At 38.8% G+C, this 20,285-nt stretch overlaps 1 protein-coding gene across 4 annotated transcripts in view; it reads left to right on the top strand.

Annotated features, from left to right (window-relative positions):
* The first annotated feature begins 3,036 nt into the window (after positions 1-3,036).
* Positions 3,037-20,285, top strand: part of MIA2 (MIA SH3 domain ER export factor 2) — a 107,619-nt gene continuing 90,370 nt past the window's right edge. For 2 of the 4 annotated variants that reach the window (XM_074393533.1, XM_010339445.3), the window contains exons 1-5: positions 3,042-3,384; positions 6,646-6,779; positions 10,566-10,652; positions 12,908-14,138; positions 19,990-20,193. In XM_074393533.1, the coding sequence (XP_074249634.1) occupies positions 3,270-3,384; positions 6,646-6,779; positions 10,566-10,652; positions 12,908-14,138; positions 19,990-20,193 (1,771 nt within the window). In that variant the 5' untranslated portion in view covers positions 3,042-3,269. Of the gene's footprint in view, positions 3,385-6,645; positions 6,780-10,565; positions 10,653-12,907; positions 14,139-19,989; positions 20,194-20,285 lie in introns of all 4 variants that reach the window. The other 2 variants (XR_012516241.1, XM_074393534.1) reach the window with 2 other exon arrangements.

Below are 20,285 nucleotides of genomic sequence, written 5' to 3'. Positions count from 1 at the left end.
TTGTTAACCCAGGCTGGAGTGCAATGGCACGATCTCGGCTCACCGCAACCTCCGCCTCCTGGGTTCAGGCAATTCTCCTGCCTCAGCCTCCTGAGTAGCTGGGATTACAGGCACACGCCACCATGCCCAGCTAATTTTTTGTATTTTTAGTAGAGACGGGGTTTCACCATGTTGACCAGGCTGGTCTCGATCTCTTGACCTTGTGATCCACCCGCCTCGGCCTCCCAAAGTGCTGGGATTACAGGCTTGAGCCACCGCGCCCGGCCTATTTTTGTTTTTTATTTTTTTTTTGAGACAGAGTCTGTCTCTGTCACTCAGGCTGGAGTACAGTGGCACAGTCTTGGCTCACTGCAACCTCTTTCTCCCAGGTTCCCACGATTCTCCTGCCTCAGCCTCACAAGTAGCTGGGACTACAGGTGCACACCACCACACCTGGCTAATTTTTTTGTGTGTGTGTGTGTTTTTTTAGTAGACATGGGGTGTCACCATATTGGCCAGGCTGGTCTCGAACCCCTGACCTCGTGATCCAAAGTGCTGGGATTACAGGTATGAACCACTATGCTGGGCCCTCACTGCAGTTTTGAACTGCTGTGAGGAGTTCAAGAGATCTGGATTCAAGAGATCCTCATGCCTTAGCCTCCCAGGTGGCAAAATGTGCCACTATGTCTAGCTAATTTAATCTTGCTTTTTTTTTGTAGAGCTGTAGTCCCCCTATGTCACTCAGGCTGCCCAGGCTGGTCTCGAATTCCTAAGCTCAAGTGATTTAAGCTCAAGTGATTCTCCTGTCTTGGCCTCTCAAAGTGCTGGGTTACATGCATGAGCTTCCCTGGCTGGCTGATGATTTATTCTTTAGCATTATGCAATAAATACTCTTACTTCCCATATGGTTTGTGATGAATAGTATAGGCCTTCCAAATTAGTATTCTTGACTGAGTTGTGTTACCATGACACCTTCCTCAGGTATTAACATTTAGCATTACATTTGATGAATTTTGATATATTTGGCAAAATGCATCAGCAATGCGATAATATCTGGCTAAGTTAATATGACTGTTTTTTATAGTGAAAATCACACTTTGGTTTCTTTTAACCAAATGCTCTCATCCCCTTCATGTGTCATCTTCTCATCCAGCTTTGTGCTACCACATTTTCAGATATCTTGTTAACTTATAATGTCAATAACGATCTGAACATAAAATGAGATCATCTGAGTGCATTAAGTAGCAAGAGTGTGGGAGCGTTTCTAGTAGGAGCAAATCTCTCCAGATTGGCATCTTAGGCAATAATTTTTCTTGACTCAGATCTCCCTCAGGCCAATCAATACCAAATTTAGACTTTGCTGGGCTCTTGCTGTTCTTGACTTAGAACATGATTAAATCAATTACTTCTGAATTTATCCATAAATTCTTTATATTGTCTTCAATATTAAATACAAAAACAAGGAGAGTTAAACTACATTAATTACTAAATGTTCTTGATTCAATACTGGATTTGGTAATGTAAGATATGCAAATAACCCTTAGCCAAAGTTTGATGCTGAAGAGCTGATCCTTCTTTAAATGTCTTTAACAACGCAGCTTGCAAAGGTACTCATTTTTTTTTTTTTTTTAATAGAAACAGGGTCTCACTCTGTCACTCAGGATGGCATGCAGTGGTGTGACAATGGCTCACTGTGGCCTCAAACTCCCGAGCAATCCTCCTACCTCAGCCTCCCAAAGTATTGGGATTCCAGGTGTGAGGTACCTGGCCTAAGCTACACCTTTTTGTATGTGTATGGATATAACTATGCAGTGCTGAAACGCATGCTTGATAAGACTCTTTTGAAGGATATAAAAATCTTGGCTCTAACAGAGCAGGCTTCCTATTGATCATTGTTTTTGGAAAATAAACCAACAAACAAACTTCCTTTACTTAGGACCTTCAAAGCAAAAGTCCTTCCTTCACTTTAGCTTGCTCAGGGGCTGGGTATTTGTCCTATTTGTGTCAGGCACTAGAGGGGAGTGTAGCATCGTACAAATGCCAGGTTTTGATAATCAGAAGACCGACTGTGTGCCCGCTGGTATGTCCAAATACAGTGAAAAAGTACAGCAAAGGAGGGCTTAGACACATATTTTCCTGAGAATGAAATTCTACTCAGGACCGGAAGTGGGAGGATTGCTTAAGCCCGGGAGGCCAGCCTGCGCTAGAGTGAGACTCTGTCTCAAAATCAAAACAAAACCAAAAAAGATATATGCTTTTTTTTTTTTTTTTGAGACGGAGTTTCACTCTTGTTACCCAGGCTGTATACTCCCACCACGTGGGGGAGCACTTATGCAGATATTTCTCTTTCATTCTCTCTCCACTTAATGCATAGTTTTTCAAACATGTATGCATACAGAAATATGCATATAGTTTTTAAAACATGGAGTAGTACTCTACCTGCTGTTTCTGGAGTAGTATTGTTGCAGACAGTGACATCTTTACATGGCAGATGACTTGATTCTTGGTGATAAAGCAAGTGGTTACAAGTATGGGGTGTCATAGTGCCTAGGTTGACATTTCTTTTCCACTGGGCCATCGAGTAAGTGACTTAACCCATCTCTCTTTGCCTCAGTTTCCTTATGTACAAAAGTGGGGATGATAATATTACCTACCGCAGAGAGTTGGTGTGAAGGTTAAATCAGATTATATATTTAAGTACTTACTTAAGACAGTACGTGGAACATAGTATTTACTACATTTTAACTATTGTTTTTAACTGTATGTTTTAACTTCATAGTAACAATAAAGAGTTTTTAAATATAAAAGTAGAATATTTTAAAAAATACTTTTCACCATATTTCAAAACCATACTTTTAACATAAATTGTTACTCTTTTTAAACAAAACTGTATACATTCTCCACTGCAACTAGTATTTGCATGTAACTAGTATTTGCAAAGGCCTACTTAAAAACCATCCTGTTGAACTCGAGATAGCTTTAAGTGAGACAGTTTTACATGGGCTTCCTTTGTAAGATATTAGTCCAACTAAAAATCCTTGTTAATTATTAAACCCTTAGGTATTACAGGAATACCTGACACTGCAGATTGAGAACAGACAGTGTTTGTCTCTCAAGTTAAACCAACAAATCGATAGAAAAATGTAGTTATCAGGAGATTTTTAAAACTTCATTTCTTTTTCTCTTATAGTTAGTGAAGAGAGTAGAATATTTCCAGTTTCGGCTGACATCTCTACAACCTGAACAACTGGCTTACACCTCACTTGGAATTCCTGGTTGCTCGTTTTAGCATGGCGAAACTTGGCGTTCACAGAATCCTTCTTGTGGCTATTTCTCTGACAAAGTGTTTGGAAAGTACAAAACTGCTGGCAGACCTTAAAAAATGTGGTGACTTGGAATGTGAAAGTAAGTTTGATTTCCCCCCTGCTTCTTCTAAGTTGAGGCTCTGAAATGACAAAACGTTATTGTGGTCATGAATGATAAAAGTGAGTACTGATATCATTGAGAAATATTTGGATTATGAAGTATAGCTTGGTATAAAAAATGCTGAAAGCAAAGCATTTTGTGATAGTATTTAATAAAAATATACAAATACTAAAAATCAGTTTGCTATAGAAATATATCAGAAGTTAAAATGATATTGATTCATACCTCAAAAACAAACTAATCAGCCCTTTTACTATTTTTAAAGGTAAATCTAGGCGTCTCTGAGCCTACTTTGGCTCAGAAGGCTGCCTGATTAACGACAAAAAAAAAAAAAAAAAAGGTAAATCTAATCGATTCACATAAAAAAAGATACCAGATCAATTTGATAGTCCTTTACTTATGAAGGCCTTTTACTTTTTAGTCTCTGTTTCACACTTAGAACTTTCTGATTCTCATGAGTTTCCTAAAAAGTGCTTTTATTTCAAAATATCAAGATTTGTTCTTCTAAACTTTATCAAATGTTAATCATTTCTGTGTTATTATGTAAAAATACTGAAATCAGTGTTAGAATATAAATATTTTATTTATATCATTGAATATAAAACTTTCTTTAGTACAAACAGAAATTAATTTTCATTCTATTAAGAACTTAATTTGTTTTCTGTAATTAGTTTTATGGTGCAAAATAAATTATATCCCAGTGTATTAGAGTTGCTTTAAATAAGTTCTTTTTTCCTTTATTTTTATTTTATAATAAATACAATTTTTTTCTCTCTCAGCAGAATTAAGAGTTGCTTTAAGTAAATTCTACCTTTCCAGTATGTGAGAATTATTTTTCCTTTTTTTTTTTTTTTTTTTTGAGATGGAGTCTTGCTCTGTCACTCAGGCGGGAGTGTGATGGTGCAATCTCAGCTCACTGCAACCTCTGCCTCCTGGGTTCAAGCGATTCTCCTGTCTCAGCCTCACAAGTTGCTGGGATTACAGGTGCATGCCATCACACCTGGCTAATTTTTTGTGTTTTAGTAGAGATAGGGTTTTACTGTGTTGCCTACCCTGAGTTGCTCAGGCAATCCACCCGTCTCAGCCTCCTAAAGTGCTAGGATTACAAGCGGGAGCCACTGTGCCCAGTTGTGAGAATTATTTCTAATTTGCAACATGAAAATTCAAAATGAAAAACATTATTAGTATAAACATAAATAATTTATAAGTAATAATTTTGAGTAAACATTCTTCCTTAACTTTTTGGACATAAAATGTAATATGTAGATGCTGAAAAATGCTGAGTGTATGATGGACTATATTGCTTACTAAGAACAGTGGCAAGGAAAACCTGGCCATCCCCCACCGCCCCTGCCCAGCCCCCCGTGGAAAACTGCTTGGGGCATTCTAAAGCAGCAAAACAGTATATGTATATCATACACCAGTTAAAACAATTCATGACCCTGCTCCCGTGACTCCCTCGTGAAGAATACTTTCTGGTTTGTCCTTGATCAATGTTAATCAGGCACCAGCTGCCTACTTAGTTGATCTTGGTTCTATGAGAAAACACAGAACACTTCTTTGTTAATAATCATCACCTGTTCAGGGAGAATAAATACAAGGATCAGCATCTGTTTGAAGCCCTCAGCCCGGAATGCTGTCAGCCCCCTGAGGCTGTCAGCTCGGAAGGAAGGCTGTTGGCTCTGGGATAGTCCCACTTTGCTGTTCTGTCTGGGGGTTTGCTTCTTAATGCCTTCAGTGATGGGTAGGCGGGGGTCTCTACAGCTGAGCTGGTCTTGGTATATGGAGAAGTTTATTAGATGATGTTTTATTGTAATAATAATCTTTTGGCTGGGTGTGGTGGCTTGCGCCTATAATCCCAGCATTTTGAGAGGTTGAGGTGGGAGGATCACTTGAGCCCAGGAGTTTGAGACCGGCCTGGGCAACATAGTGAGACCTCATCTCTACAAAAAAATCGAAGAAGTTAGCTGGGCATGGTGGCACAAGCTATGGTCCCAGCTACTAGAGAGACTGAGGTGGGAGGATGGCTTAAGCCTGGGAGGTGGAGGCTGCAGTCAGCTATCACTATGCCACTGCACTCTCGGCTGGGCAGCAGAATAAGACCCTTTCTCAAAAATGTATACATAAAGAAAAAAAATATTTTTTCCCTCTTTACAACCTTATTTTAGTTTCCTTAGGGCCAGACACACAACATGAAAAGGAAACATTCAAATTTATAAAAATTTATAATTTTTTTAACTTTAATTGCATGACAATAAAAATGTCTTATTTTACACGTTAGTGTAATCATAATAGATAATATGGTGTGTATATTACTTCGTGTGTTGAACTGCTGAATCTGGCATATGTGGTTGTGATTCGTTCATAATTATTGATGGCCTACTACATGTTGGGTTGGATGGGGGGCAGGTGCTATGTGTCTAAGGGGAATAAAATGAGATATAAGATAAGTTTCTCCCCCTTCAGAAAGTTTAATTTTATTGAAGGATGACAAGACAGGTTAATATGAAATAGTAAATAGTGATACACCCTAGTAAGGATAATAGGTAATACTAAAGTTCAGAGAAGGGGCAATCCAAGTAGGCTGGAATGATCAGGTTGCCTCATAGGGGAAGCAGGACATGACATAAGCATGAAGGGGGTAAAAGGGTGTCTAGGTTGGGAAAGAGCAAAGGAAAAGCTCAGAATAAGGAAAGGAATTTTGCAGTGATAAGAACATTAGGGCAAATCAGGCTCCACTTGAGCTGTGTGACCAACCCTCTGGGCCTTCGCTAAAGTCTCATTTGTTAGACTGAGATCAAATTATTTACCTCATAGATCTGTTTTGAGGATTTAATAAAATAAAAATAGGAGAGTACTTATCCTAATGCCTAGAATATGTTAAGTGCCAGGAAGAAAACTGATTATCTTTTTTCTTTTCCTGTGGACTACAGAATGATGATACGTTCCAGGGACAATGGGTAAAGAAGCTTGAGTGTAACTGAGTCTGTGTGAAGGAATAGGAAGAGGTCCTTTCAAGTAGAGAAAGGGGATCAGGTTATGGACAGCCTTGGATACCAGGCCCTAAGGCTTAGACTCCATTCTGTGTGCAGTGGGAAGGCTATGTAGGTTTTTGAGGCCATAAATGATATGAAGAAATTAGCATTTGCAAACATATAGGATGAATTGAAGGAAAGCAAGATGAAAAGGGGAGAAGTAACATTTTAATTTATAGTGTGTGTCTTTACATGTTTTACATAGCTTTAATAAGCAGAGTCTCAGCCATGAGAGATTACAGAGGACCAGACTGCCGATACCTGAACTTCACTAAGGGAGAAGAGATATCTGTTTATGTTAAACTTGCAGGAGAAAGAGAAGACTTGTGGGCAGGAAGTGTAAGTAACTACTTTTAAAAATTGAATGCCGAATAAATCAACTTGCACAAGGATTTCTTCCTTTTCTTTTCTTTTCTTTTTTGTTGAGACAGGGGCTGGCTCTGTCACCCAGGCTGGAGTGTAGTGGTGTGATCACAGCTCGCCACAACTTCCAGCCTCCACCTCCTGGGCTCAAGCCATCCTCCCACCTCAGCCTCCTGGGTAGCTAGGACTATAGGTGTGTGCCACCATGCCCAGCTAATTTTTATATTTTTGGTAGAGATGGCATTTCACTATGTTGTCCAGGCTGGTAACAAACTGCTGAGCTGAAGTAATCTGCCCACCTCAGCCTCCCAAAGTGCCAGGATTACAGGTGTGAGCCACCGCACCGCACCCGGGCAAGGATATCTGCTTTTCATATTTAAAGAAACTTTAAGAATTTCAAAACACTGTGTATATATTAAAAAGCCTTAACATATTTAAACAAACAAAAAATGGTCATGTTCAGTGGTGATTCCAACATTTCTATAAAAGAGGCTTTTGGAGACGGCAGTATGGTTGGGATGGAGGGCTAAGAGAATGCCTTAAATTTATTTTTACATAGCATGCATAGTTTTTAAAATTAGATTTTTATATTATTTGGAGGGACTTTATATTATGGGATGACTAGGCAACCCCATTCATTTCTTGGTGCTGCCAATGGTCAAGTTTTAAAGAGACTGCAAAGTTTTAGTTAATCAGATTAGAAGACATGTCTTTCTGAGCAAATGAAGGGCTGAGTTGTTATTGAAGAGATCCCCAGAAGGGTTGATAGCCTAGGGAAGCTAGGTGTATGACGTTTTTATTGTTTGTTTGTTTTTGAGACAAAGTCCCTCTCTGTTGCCCAAGCTGGAGTGCAATGGCACGAGCTCAGCTCACTGCAACCTCTGCTTCCTGGGTTCAAGTGATTCTCCTGCCTCAGCCTCCCGAGTAGTTGGGATTATAGGTACCTGCCACCATGCCCAACTATTTTTTGTATTTTTGGTAGTGATGGGGTTTTACCATGTTGACCAGGCTGGTCTTGAACTCCTGACCTCAAGTGATTGGCTCACCTTGGCCTCCCAAAGGGCTGGGATTACAGGCGTGAGTCACTGCACCTGGCTCTAGGTGTATAAGTTTTTTATAGAAAAAAGTAACAGCTGGGGCCAGGCGGTGGCTCATGCCTGTAATATTAGCACTTCGGGAGGCTAAGGTGAGTGGATCACTTGAGGCAAGGAGTTTGAGACCAGCCTGGGCAACATGGTGAAACCTCAGCTCTACTAAAAATATAAAAATTAGCCAGGTGTAGTAGTGCATGCCTGTAGACCCAGCTACCTGGGAGGCTAAAGTGGGAGGATCACTTGAGCCAGGGAGGTAGATGCTACAGTGAACCATGATTGCACCACTACACTCCAGCCTGGGTGACAGAGTGAGACCCTATCTCAAAAAAAAAAAAAAAAAAAAAAAGAAGCTGGGCTCAGAGGCTCATGCCTATAATCCCAACACTTTAGGAGGCCAAGGCAGGAGGATCACATGAGGTCAGGAGTTTGAGACCAGCCTGACCAATATGATGAAACCCTGTCTCTACTAAAAATACAAAAATTAGCTAGGCGTGGTAGCATGTGCCTATAATCCCAGCTACTTGGGAGGCTGAGACAGGAGAATCGCTTGAACCTGGGAGGCAGAGAGGTAGAGGTTGCAGTGAGCAGAGATTGCGCCATTGCACTCCATCCTGGGCAACAAGAGAAAAACTCCATCTCAAACAAACAAACAAACAAAAAGGCTGGGCACAGTGGCTCATGCCTGTGATCCCAGCACTTTGGGAGGCTGAGGTGGGTGGATCACCTGAGGTCAGGAGTTTGAGACCAGCCTGGCCCCAACATAGTGAAATCCCTTCTCTACTAAACATACAAAAATTAGCCAGATGCAGTGGTGTGCACCTTTAGTCCCAGCTACGTGGGAGGATGAGGCAGGAGAATTGCTTGAACTCCAGATGTGGAGGTTGCAGTGAGCCGAGACTGTGCCATTGCACTCCAGCCTGGCTGACAGAGTGAGACTCTGTCTCAAAAACAAACAAACCAACAAACAAAAAAAACACCAGCAGAGAGAGCCTTTTATTTGGCCCAAAGCCTTAGTATGCTGAAATTCCTGGAAGGTTAAATCATCTCTGAATATATAACATAGGAAAATTAATGATTAATATTTTCCATTGAAAAAAGGTTTATCTTTGATTGTATCATTGTGGTTTACAATGAAAAGGTGCTATGATAAGTACTTTTACTCCCAAGCTGAACAAGCATGACTGACTCGATACATATAACACTTCCATACTACATATGTATCAGATCTCTTTTTTGTGTGTGGTCACTGTTTGAAGGAGCAGATTATATTTAAAAATTCTGCTTTTCCCATCAGTGTCTGTAGGACTGGACTTCTAATTGTCATTGGCCAGAACTGCTTGCCTGGCCTCTGCAGTTCCCAACTTTCCCTACTGCTTCAGGTGCCTTTAAAATGCCAGTCTAAGGCCAGGTGTGGTGGATCATGCCTGTAATCCCAGTGCTTTGGGAAGCTGAGGCAGGAGGAACACTGAGGCCAGGAGTTCAAGACCCAGCCTGGGCAGCATAGCAAGAATATACAAACAAAAGAATAATAATTAGTGGGGTGTTGTGGTACATGCCTGTAGTCCTAGCTACTTGGGAGGCTGAGGCTGGAGGACAGCTTGAACCTGGGAGTTTGAGGTTACAGTGAGCTATGATTGCACTGCTGCACTCCAGCCTGGGCAACAGAGCAAGACTCTGTCTCTATTAAAAAACAAACACAATCTGTCTCGAATTCATTAGAGGCATCCAATGCAGCTGTACAAAAAGTAACCTCTTAGTTGTTGTAAGAGGCAAAGAAAGCATTCTTTTTAATTTACTATATGGGAAAATAGTGTTTCCCACACAAAAGCAGTGTTTAATGTGTGGAATCAGGATGAAGTTTCAGGCACATTTAGCTTTGTGTGTTTGGTGTTTAGTTGGTGCAGTTAGCTGTTGAAGGAACCACACTGTGGACCCACAGGCTGTCAGTTTCCAAATAGTTACAGCAACTGGAGAGCTGGACAAATCACAGTTGAGGTATAATGGTGTTGGATTGGAAGACCAAAAGAAATATGTTCTTTAAAACTTTAACAGGGTTAGGAAATTGGCTGAGGGTGGTTGTGGAAAGCCTTCACTCTTGGAGGACAATCTGCCTGTGCTTGAACTGGATTAACAGGACCTCTGTTATCAAGGTAGCCCCAGAAAAGTAGAACGGAACAAAATCCTCCCTGGAGGACTTGAAGATCTTTACCATCATGATGAATCCACTGTGGCTTTTCAGAGTTTGAACCGCCTGTCTGATTTTAACATCCTAAAAACATTGAATATGTTGCTACTCCATCTAGCTTGGCCACCACCTCCATTGCCTAGCCTTTTGATATCCCAGGTCTACTAGTGTAAGTCTGCACTTGACCTGGATACGAAAGATCATTAAAGAACAGAAAAAGGAAGAAAATGAGTAAGTGGAACAGGTGTTCTTCTGAAGTTTGAAGCAGTGACATTTTACAATTTGCTCTTTGTTCCTTAAATAAATGCTATACTTTTGAATTACAAAAGAATATTATTTCACTCTCTTTTCTATGGAAATTTATAGTCAATTAATGTTTTCGATTTGGAGTAGATGAAAGCCAAGGACATGGGACAAAATTAGGTTCAATAATTATTGCTTTGATCATTCTTTCTCGATAATCTTTGTTCTTTATTTTGACAGAAAGGAAAGGAGTTTGGATATTTTCCCAGAGATGCAGTCCAGATTGAAGAGGTGTTTATATCTGAGGAGATTCAGATATCTACTAAAGTGAGTAAACTCATTCTCAGTTGTTAATTGAATTTAAAATTTCTTGGTTAAAACAGTTTTCCCCAATATCAGCGCAATTGGTTATATACTTTTTATAGTGAATGCATAAAATAGTTGGCCTGAGAACTTACTCTAGGAATAGTTTATCTGAATAAAATTAAGTAAGACACATTTGGTGACAGTAAAAACTTTTGCTTTCTGAGCAATTAATGGACAGGCAATAGAGTGTAGTTGTTAAGAGCATGGATTCTGGAGCTGGACTGAGTTCAAAGTCTGACTCAACTACTTACAAGCTATGTGGCCTGGTATGCCTCAATTTCCTTATCTGTAAATGGGTGTACTGAGTATAATATAGTGCTACCTTACACATATTGAAGGATAAAGTACATAGAACAGCACTTACTAAGTGCTCAGTAAGTGTTAGATATTATTACTAACGCTATTGTCTTACTAAGATCAAAGTTTATTTTCCACCATACTCCTTAGTCTTACATCTGTACACCCTATTTTGCTGTTGGAGTTTTTCATAAGCATGATAATGTTGGGCTTGTTATGAAAGGGAATCAGGAGGTGAATTTTCAATTAATAAGCTTGGTTAGCCCATTTGATTCAGATTCTAAGTTAAGCCAAGTTACCTTAAGTGAGGTCAGTGAGAAATGAGTCTATCTAGTTGAACAAACTGTCTATTTTCTGGCTCTTTCCCATCACAAACTCTGTGATTAGCTGTCTATTTATTGTATAATAATCGTTCCTGTCAGTTCTATATCTAAAATATATCTGGAGCATATTGTCTTCTCTTCAATTCCATTTTCACTATAGCCCTAATTCAAGGCACCATGATCTCTTGGCTGGAACACTATGGTACAATCAAACTGTACTATAGACTAGAATTCCTGGGGCTCAAGCAATCCTCCCTCCTCAGCGTCCCCAGTGGCTGGGACTACACGTGTGCAACCATAAGCGGCTTCATCTATTGATTAGAATACTACAATAGCCTTCTAACTGGTCTCTTTGCCTGTACTTTTGCCCTCTTTCTTTTTTTTGAGACAGAGTTTTGCTCTTGTTACCCAGGCTGGAGTGCAATGGCGCGATCTCGGCTCACTGCAACCTCCGCCTCCTGGGTTCAGGCAGTTCTCCTGCCTCAGCCTCCTGAGTAGCTGGGATTACAGGCACGTGCCACCATGCCCAGCTAATTTTTTGTATTTTTAGTAGAGATGGGGTTTCACCATGTTGACCAGAATGGTCTCGATCTCTTGACCTCGTGATCCACCCGCCTTGGCCTCCCAAAGCGCTGGGATTACAGGCTTGAGCCACTGCGCCTGGCCTTTGCCCTCTTTCAATCCATTCTCCAAACAGCAATGAATCTTGTAAAAACAAAAATAGAAACAAAAAATCAGATTATATCATTCCTTTGCTTAAAGTCGTTTAGTGGGTTTTCACTGGACCTGGAATAAAGCCCAGACTTCTTACTCTGGCTTCACAGTCCCACACAATCTGCTCCTGCCTTGTTTGCTGACCCTTGTTGCCCAGCTTGGGCAGCATAGTGAGACACTATCTTCACAAAAAAACTTTAAATTTGCCAGGTATAGTATCAGCTATCTGGGAGGCTGAGGAGGGAGGATTGCTTGAACCCTGGAATTCAAGCAAACTGTGAGCTATACTCTAGCCTGGGCAGCAGAGCAAGACACTGTCTCTAAAAACAAAGAAACAAAAAAACATAATGTAAAAGGTTTTTCTTTTTTTTTTGTTTTTTTGTTTTGTTTTGTTTTTTTTGAGACAGAGTTTCGCTCTTGTTACCCAGGCTGGAGTGCAATGGCGCGATCTCGGCTCACCGCAACCTCCGCCTCCTGGGTTCAGGCAATTCTCCTGTCTCAGCTTCCTGAGTAGCTGGGATTACAGGCACGCACCACCATGCCCAGCTAATTTTTTGTATTTTTAGTAGAGACGGGGTTTCACCATGTTGACCAGGTTGGTCTCGATCTCTCGACCTTGTGATCCACCCGCCTCGGCCTCCCAAAGTGCTGGGATTACAGGCTTGAGCCACCGCGCCCGGCAATGTAAAAGGTTTTTCATTTAGGTTTACATAATTAGCCTCTACAAGTCAGTTGTGACACAAGTGTTTGAATTTTTGCTCTGCTGTTGAGCTAGTCGTGTGTCTTGGGAAAATCACGGTCATCCATTTTAAATGACTCAGGGAGAAACAAGGAGCTGTAGTACATTCATGTTAATCATATATATATATTTTTTCCTTTTAGGAATCTGACTTTCTTTGCCTTCTTGGAGTGAGCTATACATTTGACAATGAAGATGGTGAATTAAACAGTGATTATGGTGAAAATACACATCCTTATGAAGAAGATAAAGATGAAAAATCTGGTGTACATGAAAGTGATGTTCAGATGGAACCTGGATTTTATGCAACTTATGTAAATACTTTGTTTGAAGACCAATTTCCAGCATTAGAGGCTCCTGAAGAGATCAGAAGTACCAGTAAATCAAAACACTGGGAAGAAGTAGTTGCTGAAAGTGTGGAACAGGATCATATTCCAGAAGCACATGTCCCACCATTTTCAGCTGTGCCTGGAGTTAAAGAATGGTTTGGATTGGTAAGAGAACAAGCTGAAGAGAAGGCTTTTGAATCTGTTATTGAACCTGTACAAGGAAGCACATTTCAAAGTAGAAAAATAGCAGCGGAAGATGAGAATGACCTAGAAGAATTAAATAATGGTGAGCCTCAAACAGAACATCAGCAAGAATCTGAATCAGAAATTGATTCAGTGCCAAAGACACAGTCTGAACTAGCATCTGAATCAGAGCACATTCCCAAACCTCAACCCACCGGTTGGTTTGGTGGTGGATTTACAAGTTATTTAGGTTTTGGAGATGAGGATACAGTGCTTGAATTATTAGCAGAAGAAAGCAATCCACCACTACAAGATTTTCCCAATTCTATATCATCTGATGAAGAAGCCACAGTTCCATGTACAGAAATATTAACAGAAAAAGAAGACACAATCACTAATGATAGCTTGAGTCTCAAGGCAAGTTGGTTTGATTTTGGTTTTGCTATGCTAGGTTTTGCATATGCCAAGGAAGATAAAATTATGTTAGATAACAGGAAAAATGAAGAAGATGGTGGAGCAGATGAACACGAACAACCTCCAACAAGTGAATTTGACCCTGAAAAAGAACAAGAAATAGAAATGATAAAAATTATGGAAACAGAAGATGAAATAGACAAGAAATCAGTCTTAGAAAAAACAGATGAATCTGATACCTTACCATATTTGAAAAAGTTCTTATATAATTTTGACAGCCCTTGGAACTTCCAGAACATTCCAAAGGAAACAGAATTGCCATTTCCCAAACAGATATTGGATCAAAATAATGTAATTGAAAATGAAGAAACAGAAGAATTTTCTGTTGAAAATTATCCCACAGATAATACAAAAGTTATGATGTTTGAAAGTTCATACAGTCAGTCAGGTTGGTATGAAAACATTTATATTATAATTTATTTTATTTTTAAACATAATTTATTTGTGTAAGTACCAATCAGATTAAAAAGGCCAGGAATACAAGTTTTTCAAAATACTTAGCTCTTTCATCAATTTCTGGTTTACTCTAGAATTTAGATTAATATTACAAAATAAAATCTCAACAGGAAAACAATGATTGGAGATCTAAAGATGTTCCAAGAAAATCTAAAATTATTTTACAATAAATTATAATTTTTATCAAAATTGTATGTAAATAGTTTAAAATTTGAAATAGTGCTAAGGTATTTTTTTTTTTTGATGAAAGCAATTTCTGTTCCCTCTGTCTACCTCTACTCCCACTGCTTTCCCAGAGACAGTAATTTTCTTTTTTTGTTTATAAAGCAGTATCTTTTTAGTATTTAAGAGTTTTCTAAATAGAATCTTTATACTGTTCTGCTTTGATTACCCTATTGTAGACAGTATCTATTGACATCCTATTCTGGTAGGTGTGGATTTTCTCATTCACATTCACTTTTTAGCCCAGTAACACCTTCCCAATGCACGTATAGTTGAATGGTTTTCTTAGAAACCTAAGCTAAGGGAAACTTTTTTTTTTTTTCTTTTGAGAAAAGGGTCTCACTTTGTCGTCTAGGCTGGAGTGCAGTGGCATAATCTCAGGTCACTACAGCCTCAACCTCCTAAGTTCATGCAATTCTCCCACTTCACCTCCCCAAGTAGCTGGGAGTATGGGTGCATGCCACCACAGCTGGCTAATTTTTGAATTTTTTGTAGAGACAGTGTTTCACTATGTTGCCCATGCTGGTCTCGAACTCCTGAGCTCAAGCGATCTGCCCCACTCAGCTGCCCAAACTGCTAGGATTACAGGTGTGAGCCACTGTGCCTGGCCAACTAAGGGAAACTTAAATAGTTTTGATTCTTAAATTAGATCTTATTTTAGGTCTGTAGTTTTGCTTTTTTTTTTTTTTTTTTTCCTAGAAAAGCTATGATAACAAGGGTTTCCTTTTGTTTCTGGTTTTGTTTTGAGACAAGATTTTACTCTGTCACCTACGCTGGAGTGCAGTGGTGTGATCACAGTTCACTGCAGCCTCAACCTCCAGGGCTCAATCTATCACCCAACCTCAGCCTCCTGATTAGCTGGGACTACAAGTGTGCACCACTACACCCAGCTAATTTATTTTTAAATGTTGTGGAGATGAGGTCTCCTTATGTTGTCCAGGCTGGTCCAAACTCCTGGGCTCAAGGTATCCTCTTACTTCAGACTCCCAAAGTGCTGGAAATACAGGCATGAGCTACTGTGCCCAATTGATAACAAGGGTTTTCTTTAAGTTTCAAGATAAGAAAACTCAAGCAAAAAAGGAAAAAGTTTTCAACTTTCTCCCTCAAGTCCCGCCATTTTTTTTTTTTTTTTTTTTTTTTTGAGATGGAGTCTTACTCTGTCACCCAAGCTGGAGTGCAATGGCATGGTCTTGGCTCACTGCAACCTTCATCTCCTAGGTTCATGCAATTCTCCTGCCTCAGCTTCCCAAGTAGCTGGGACTATAGGTACGTGCCATCACACCTGGCTAATTTTTGTATTTTTAGTAGAGACGGGGTTTCACTCTGTTGGTCAGGCTGGTCTTGAACTCCTGATCTTGTGATCTGCATGCCTTGACCTCCCAAAGTGCTGGGATTACAGGCATGATTCACCATGCCTGGCCCAAGTCCCTCAATTCTGAGAGTTCAGTAGAGGGCAACAGAAGAGAGCAGAATATAGGATAATACTTTTAGATCTAGATGTCCAGGTATCTAGCACCTCCTATGATTAAAAACAGGTAAGTTGTATTTTAAGTAGAAATTTTTGTAATATGACTTTTCCATATCTCCATCCTTATGTCTCTGTGATGGACAGAATATAAACACAGCAAATATTGACCAATAATACAAAAACAATTAAACTCTAGAATGATAGAAAACCTTTCACAGGAAGAGGCCGACAAACTTAGAAGGAAACACATTTCTATTAGAACCAGGTGATTTTTTTGAATTTCCAGAACTATGTATTATACCTTAACATACCTCAAAATGTGAGCTCTCAATCAGCATCCTCAACCAACATATAGATATTTAGGTTCTAACCCTTTTCCAATTGAGAAAGGTGCAGGTGTAATCTTTTTATGACTAAAAAACGTAGAGATCTTTTTAGGTCGTTAAAGGCTAATTAAGAGGTAAATTCTCTTGTTCTACACTTGCTAGATCCTAAAGGAATATTTATGAAAAGGCAGATCACAGTAATTAGAAGGAAGAGAGACTACAACAAAACGAAACATTAGATCCAGAAATCCAGATGATTCCAAAGATTGATATATAAAAATATTTTACAACATAATCATAGAAACTCCAAGACCTCCTGAAAATCATTTTTGTAAATTTTATTTAGCTGGGAGTGTTGGTGTGCTCCTACATTCCCAAGCTACTTGGAAGGCTGAGGTGAGAAATGGCTTGAGCCTAGGAGTTTGAGACCGGCCTGGGTAACACAGTGATACTTTGTCTCTAAAGAAAATAGTGGGCCAGGAGTGGTGGCTCGGCACCTGTAATCCCAGCACTTTGGGAGGCTGAGGCGGGCGGATCACGAGGTCAAGAGACGGAGACCATCCTGACCAACATGGTGAAACCCTGTCTCTACTAAAATAGAAAAATTAGCTGGATGTGGTGGCGCGTGCCTGTAGTCCCAGCTACTCGGGAGGCTGAGGCAGGAGAATTGCTTGAACCTGGAAAGCAGAGGTTGCAGTGAGCAGAGATTGCGCCACTGCACTCTGGCCTGGCGCCTGGAGACAGAGCAAGACTGTCTAAAAAAAAAAAAAAAAAGAAAAGAAAAGAAAGAAAATATTGGCTGTGCGTGGTGGCTCACGCCTATAGTCCCAGCACATTGAGAGGCAGAGGCGTGTGGATCACTTGAGGTCAGGAGGAGTTTGACATCAGTCTGGCCAACATGGTAAAACCCTGTCTCTACTAGCCAGGCGTTGTGGTGTGCGCTTGTAGTCCCAGACATTTGGGAAGCTGAGGCACGAGAATCGCTTGAACTTGGGAGGCAGAGGTTGCAGCGAGCTGAGATTGTACAATTGCACTTCAGCCTGGGTGACAGAGTGAGACTCAGTCTCAAACAAAGAAAATATTTTAAAAATTTATCATTTCATATAGTGATACAGGAAGACTTTGTAAAATTGGTAAATAATTAAATGAGAATAGGATGTTCCTGCAATTTTAACTAGTTTTGAGGAACTTTTACGAAAATATTCAGAAATTCTTTTTAATTTCAGAAAAAAAAGACGTCATATATTAACAAAGTGGGTTATTCCAAAACACTACAATATTAAATATTAAAGCAAGCTGTGATCATGCAAAAATTTGTTTTTATTTATTTATTTTTTTGTTAATTTAAATTCACTTTTTATTATTTCATAGATTTTAACAATTATACACAACATTTAACATAAAGGTAGTGAAATCTCAAGGATAAGGAGGCAATATAGATGGTCTCTTCTATTCGTGCTTCAGGATGGAAGGAAATCTCCAAAGGGTACCATGTGTGAGATTAACACTGGAAAAATACACATGAAACTTGTTTGACTGGCTCTACTTAGGACCAGGCACAGCAAAATAAATATAGAACTGCATCATCTTAAACGATCATTGTAATTTTAACACATTCTTACTAAAGAAACACATGCTATCAGTGACCAATCTGAAATTCTGTAACAGGTGAAGAGAGACTTATGATTAATATCTAAGCATAGGTTCTCCAGCATCTTCACACGCATACATCAACATTCTTAAAGGGAGTAAGAATGAGTAAAAAAAACAAATTTGGTCCAACTTTCTTCATCATACCATTCATTGCTATCACAATCCTAGTTTGCTGGTAGGTTTAAGATAGGAACAGAAAGTTTTTGAAATCCTTTTAATTTCTACTAGTCTTAGGGCCTCTTGGGGGAGGCCACTGTGGAAGCAACTGAACAAACAGCACCATTAAGTCTGTATCTCAACAAACCACTGCATAGTTTCTATCTGTCAATGTTAAAAAAAGCATCCTAAAAGAGAGATTTCTAGAAAGCTGCAGGCCCTATTTTCTGGATATTAGAGAAAGAGTTAACAGCCAATCTTTTCAGATTTCAACAACTCTTTTAGGGAATAACAAATGAAAACTTGTCATAATTAGAGTGCATAAGCAAGATGAATCACCGATCTTGAACTTATGTTTGCGAAAGGCTCAGACTTGAGATAGCCATATTTATAGAAAACGAACATACTGATTTAGGAACTTACAAAACAGGTAAATTAGGGAACAGTTATTTATATTACAATGTGAATAATGATTTTACTAAAGGATTCCAGTTGTGCATGCTTAAATAATGAGTTTCCCAAGTACAGTTAAATATTAAAAATTATTTTATTTGACTTAAAATTCTGTTAAGCAATTATAAAGAAAAGCATAACTGTATTTAATGTAAATCTTAAAGCTTAGGTTTAATTGTGTAAATAGTACCTAAAATATAATTAAATATGAAAATGGTATAGGGAATATTAATTTTTTATATATTTATTTCAAAGGCATTTTAAAACAATATTTTAAAATAATATAGCTATCTATAAATTTGAGTATAATTATTGAATAATCCTTTTTTTGTAGCATTAAACATTATTGTAGATCACTACTTGAGTCCTGTATGTACAATAATTCCTTTGAATTCAGACTCCTGATTTGAGTGCTCTTGTTAAATATTAAGATCTACAGGTGCTGTTACTAAATTACTGATATGTGTTTGCTCAATTGGGACTTTCATCTTTTAAACAATGATAAATAAGTGACAGTGTCAAAGTGCTATGTTAAGACTCATAAACTCAAAGAGCAAAATTAGACATTGAACAATTTACTTACTACTCTTTATTATTGTTTTTCAAGACCACACTGATACTTTGTGTGTTTTTAAATTTTTTTTAGATATTACACTTTCTGGTTAACAAATACATACATAGCTAGAATGAAATCTCAAGGGAATCTACGTGTTGATTTATTCTTAGTCATATGCTTTATTCTTAGTCATATGCTTCTGTTATATAGTACAACAGAATTGTTTTCAGTTATGTTTTAGGGTTTTTTTAAAGTAATTTTTAGGACAAAAAGGCATGTAGATAATAGAATTATATATAGTTTTTGTAATTCTTCCTTGGCTGAGGATTAAAGAAAAGGCTATTAAAGTAGGCTGAATAAAAGGCCCCTAAAAGATGTCTCTATCTTAACCCCCAGACCCTGTGAATATGTTACTTTATATGGTGGAAAGGACCTTGCAGATGTGATTAAGGATCTTGAAATGGAGAGTTTATCCTTGTGTGTCTAATGTAATTACAAGGCTCCTTATAAGAGGAAGGTAGGAGTGTCAGAGTAAGAGAGACAGAAATTAGAAGATGCTACACTGCTGGCTTTGAAAATGGAGGGTGAGGCCATGAGTCAAGAAATGCAGGAGGCCTCTAGAAGGTAGAAAAAGCCAGGAAATGGATTCTGCTCTAGAACCTCCTAAAGGAATGCAGTCTTGCCAACTTCAATATCTTGGTTTTAGAATTTCTGACTTCCAGAACTCTAAGAGGATAAACTTGCATTGTTTATGCCACCAAGTTTTGGCAATTTATCTTACTAGTAGTCGGAGCTAATACAGGATACAATTTACTTTTTAGTGTATTCTTTCTTTAATGAAGTATCATAATGACCTACAAAAGTTAAAAAAATGACCTGCCTAGGAAACAAAAGGGAAGCCCTCAACAAAGCAAGTATTTGGGAAAAACACATTTCTTTTTATTGGTAGATGTGGTCTCTAACATAGAGTTACCTATGAGAAGTCATGAAGAAGTACATTTCAAACCCTCATCTTCTAAAAATAATGATGAAAATTCAAAACCATCAGTAGACACTGACGGGCCTGCTCTGGTGGAGATAGACAGGTCTATGGAAAATACTCTGCTAAATAGTCAGATGGTTTCAACTGATAACTCTTTGTCTTCTCAAAAAGGTAAGAAACAGGTTATTTATTCTCTAATGCATCAATTAAGGAAGAAATTAGAATCAGAAGTTATATAATATTGTTAACATATTTTTCTTTAT

The sequence above is a fragment of the Saimiri boliviensis genome, chromosome 2, assembly GCF_048565385.1.
Source record: "Saimiri boliviensis isolate mSaiBol1 chromosome 2, mSaiBol1.pri, whole genome shotgun sequence".
NCBI classification, from domain to species: domain Eukaryota; kingdom Metazoa; phylum Chordata; class Mammalia; order Primates; family Cebidae; genus Saimiri; species Saimiri boliviensis.
Note: the sequence above shows the minus strand (reverse complement) of the source record. Positions and strands in the feature narration are given on the sequence as shown.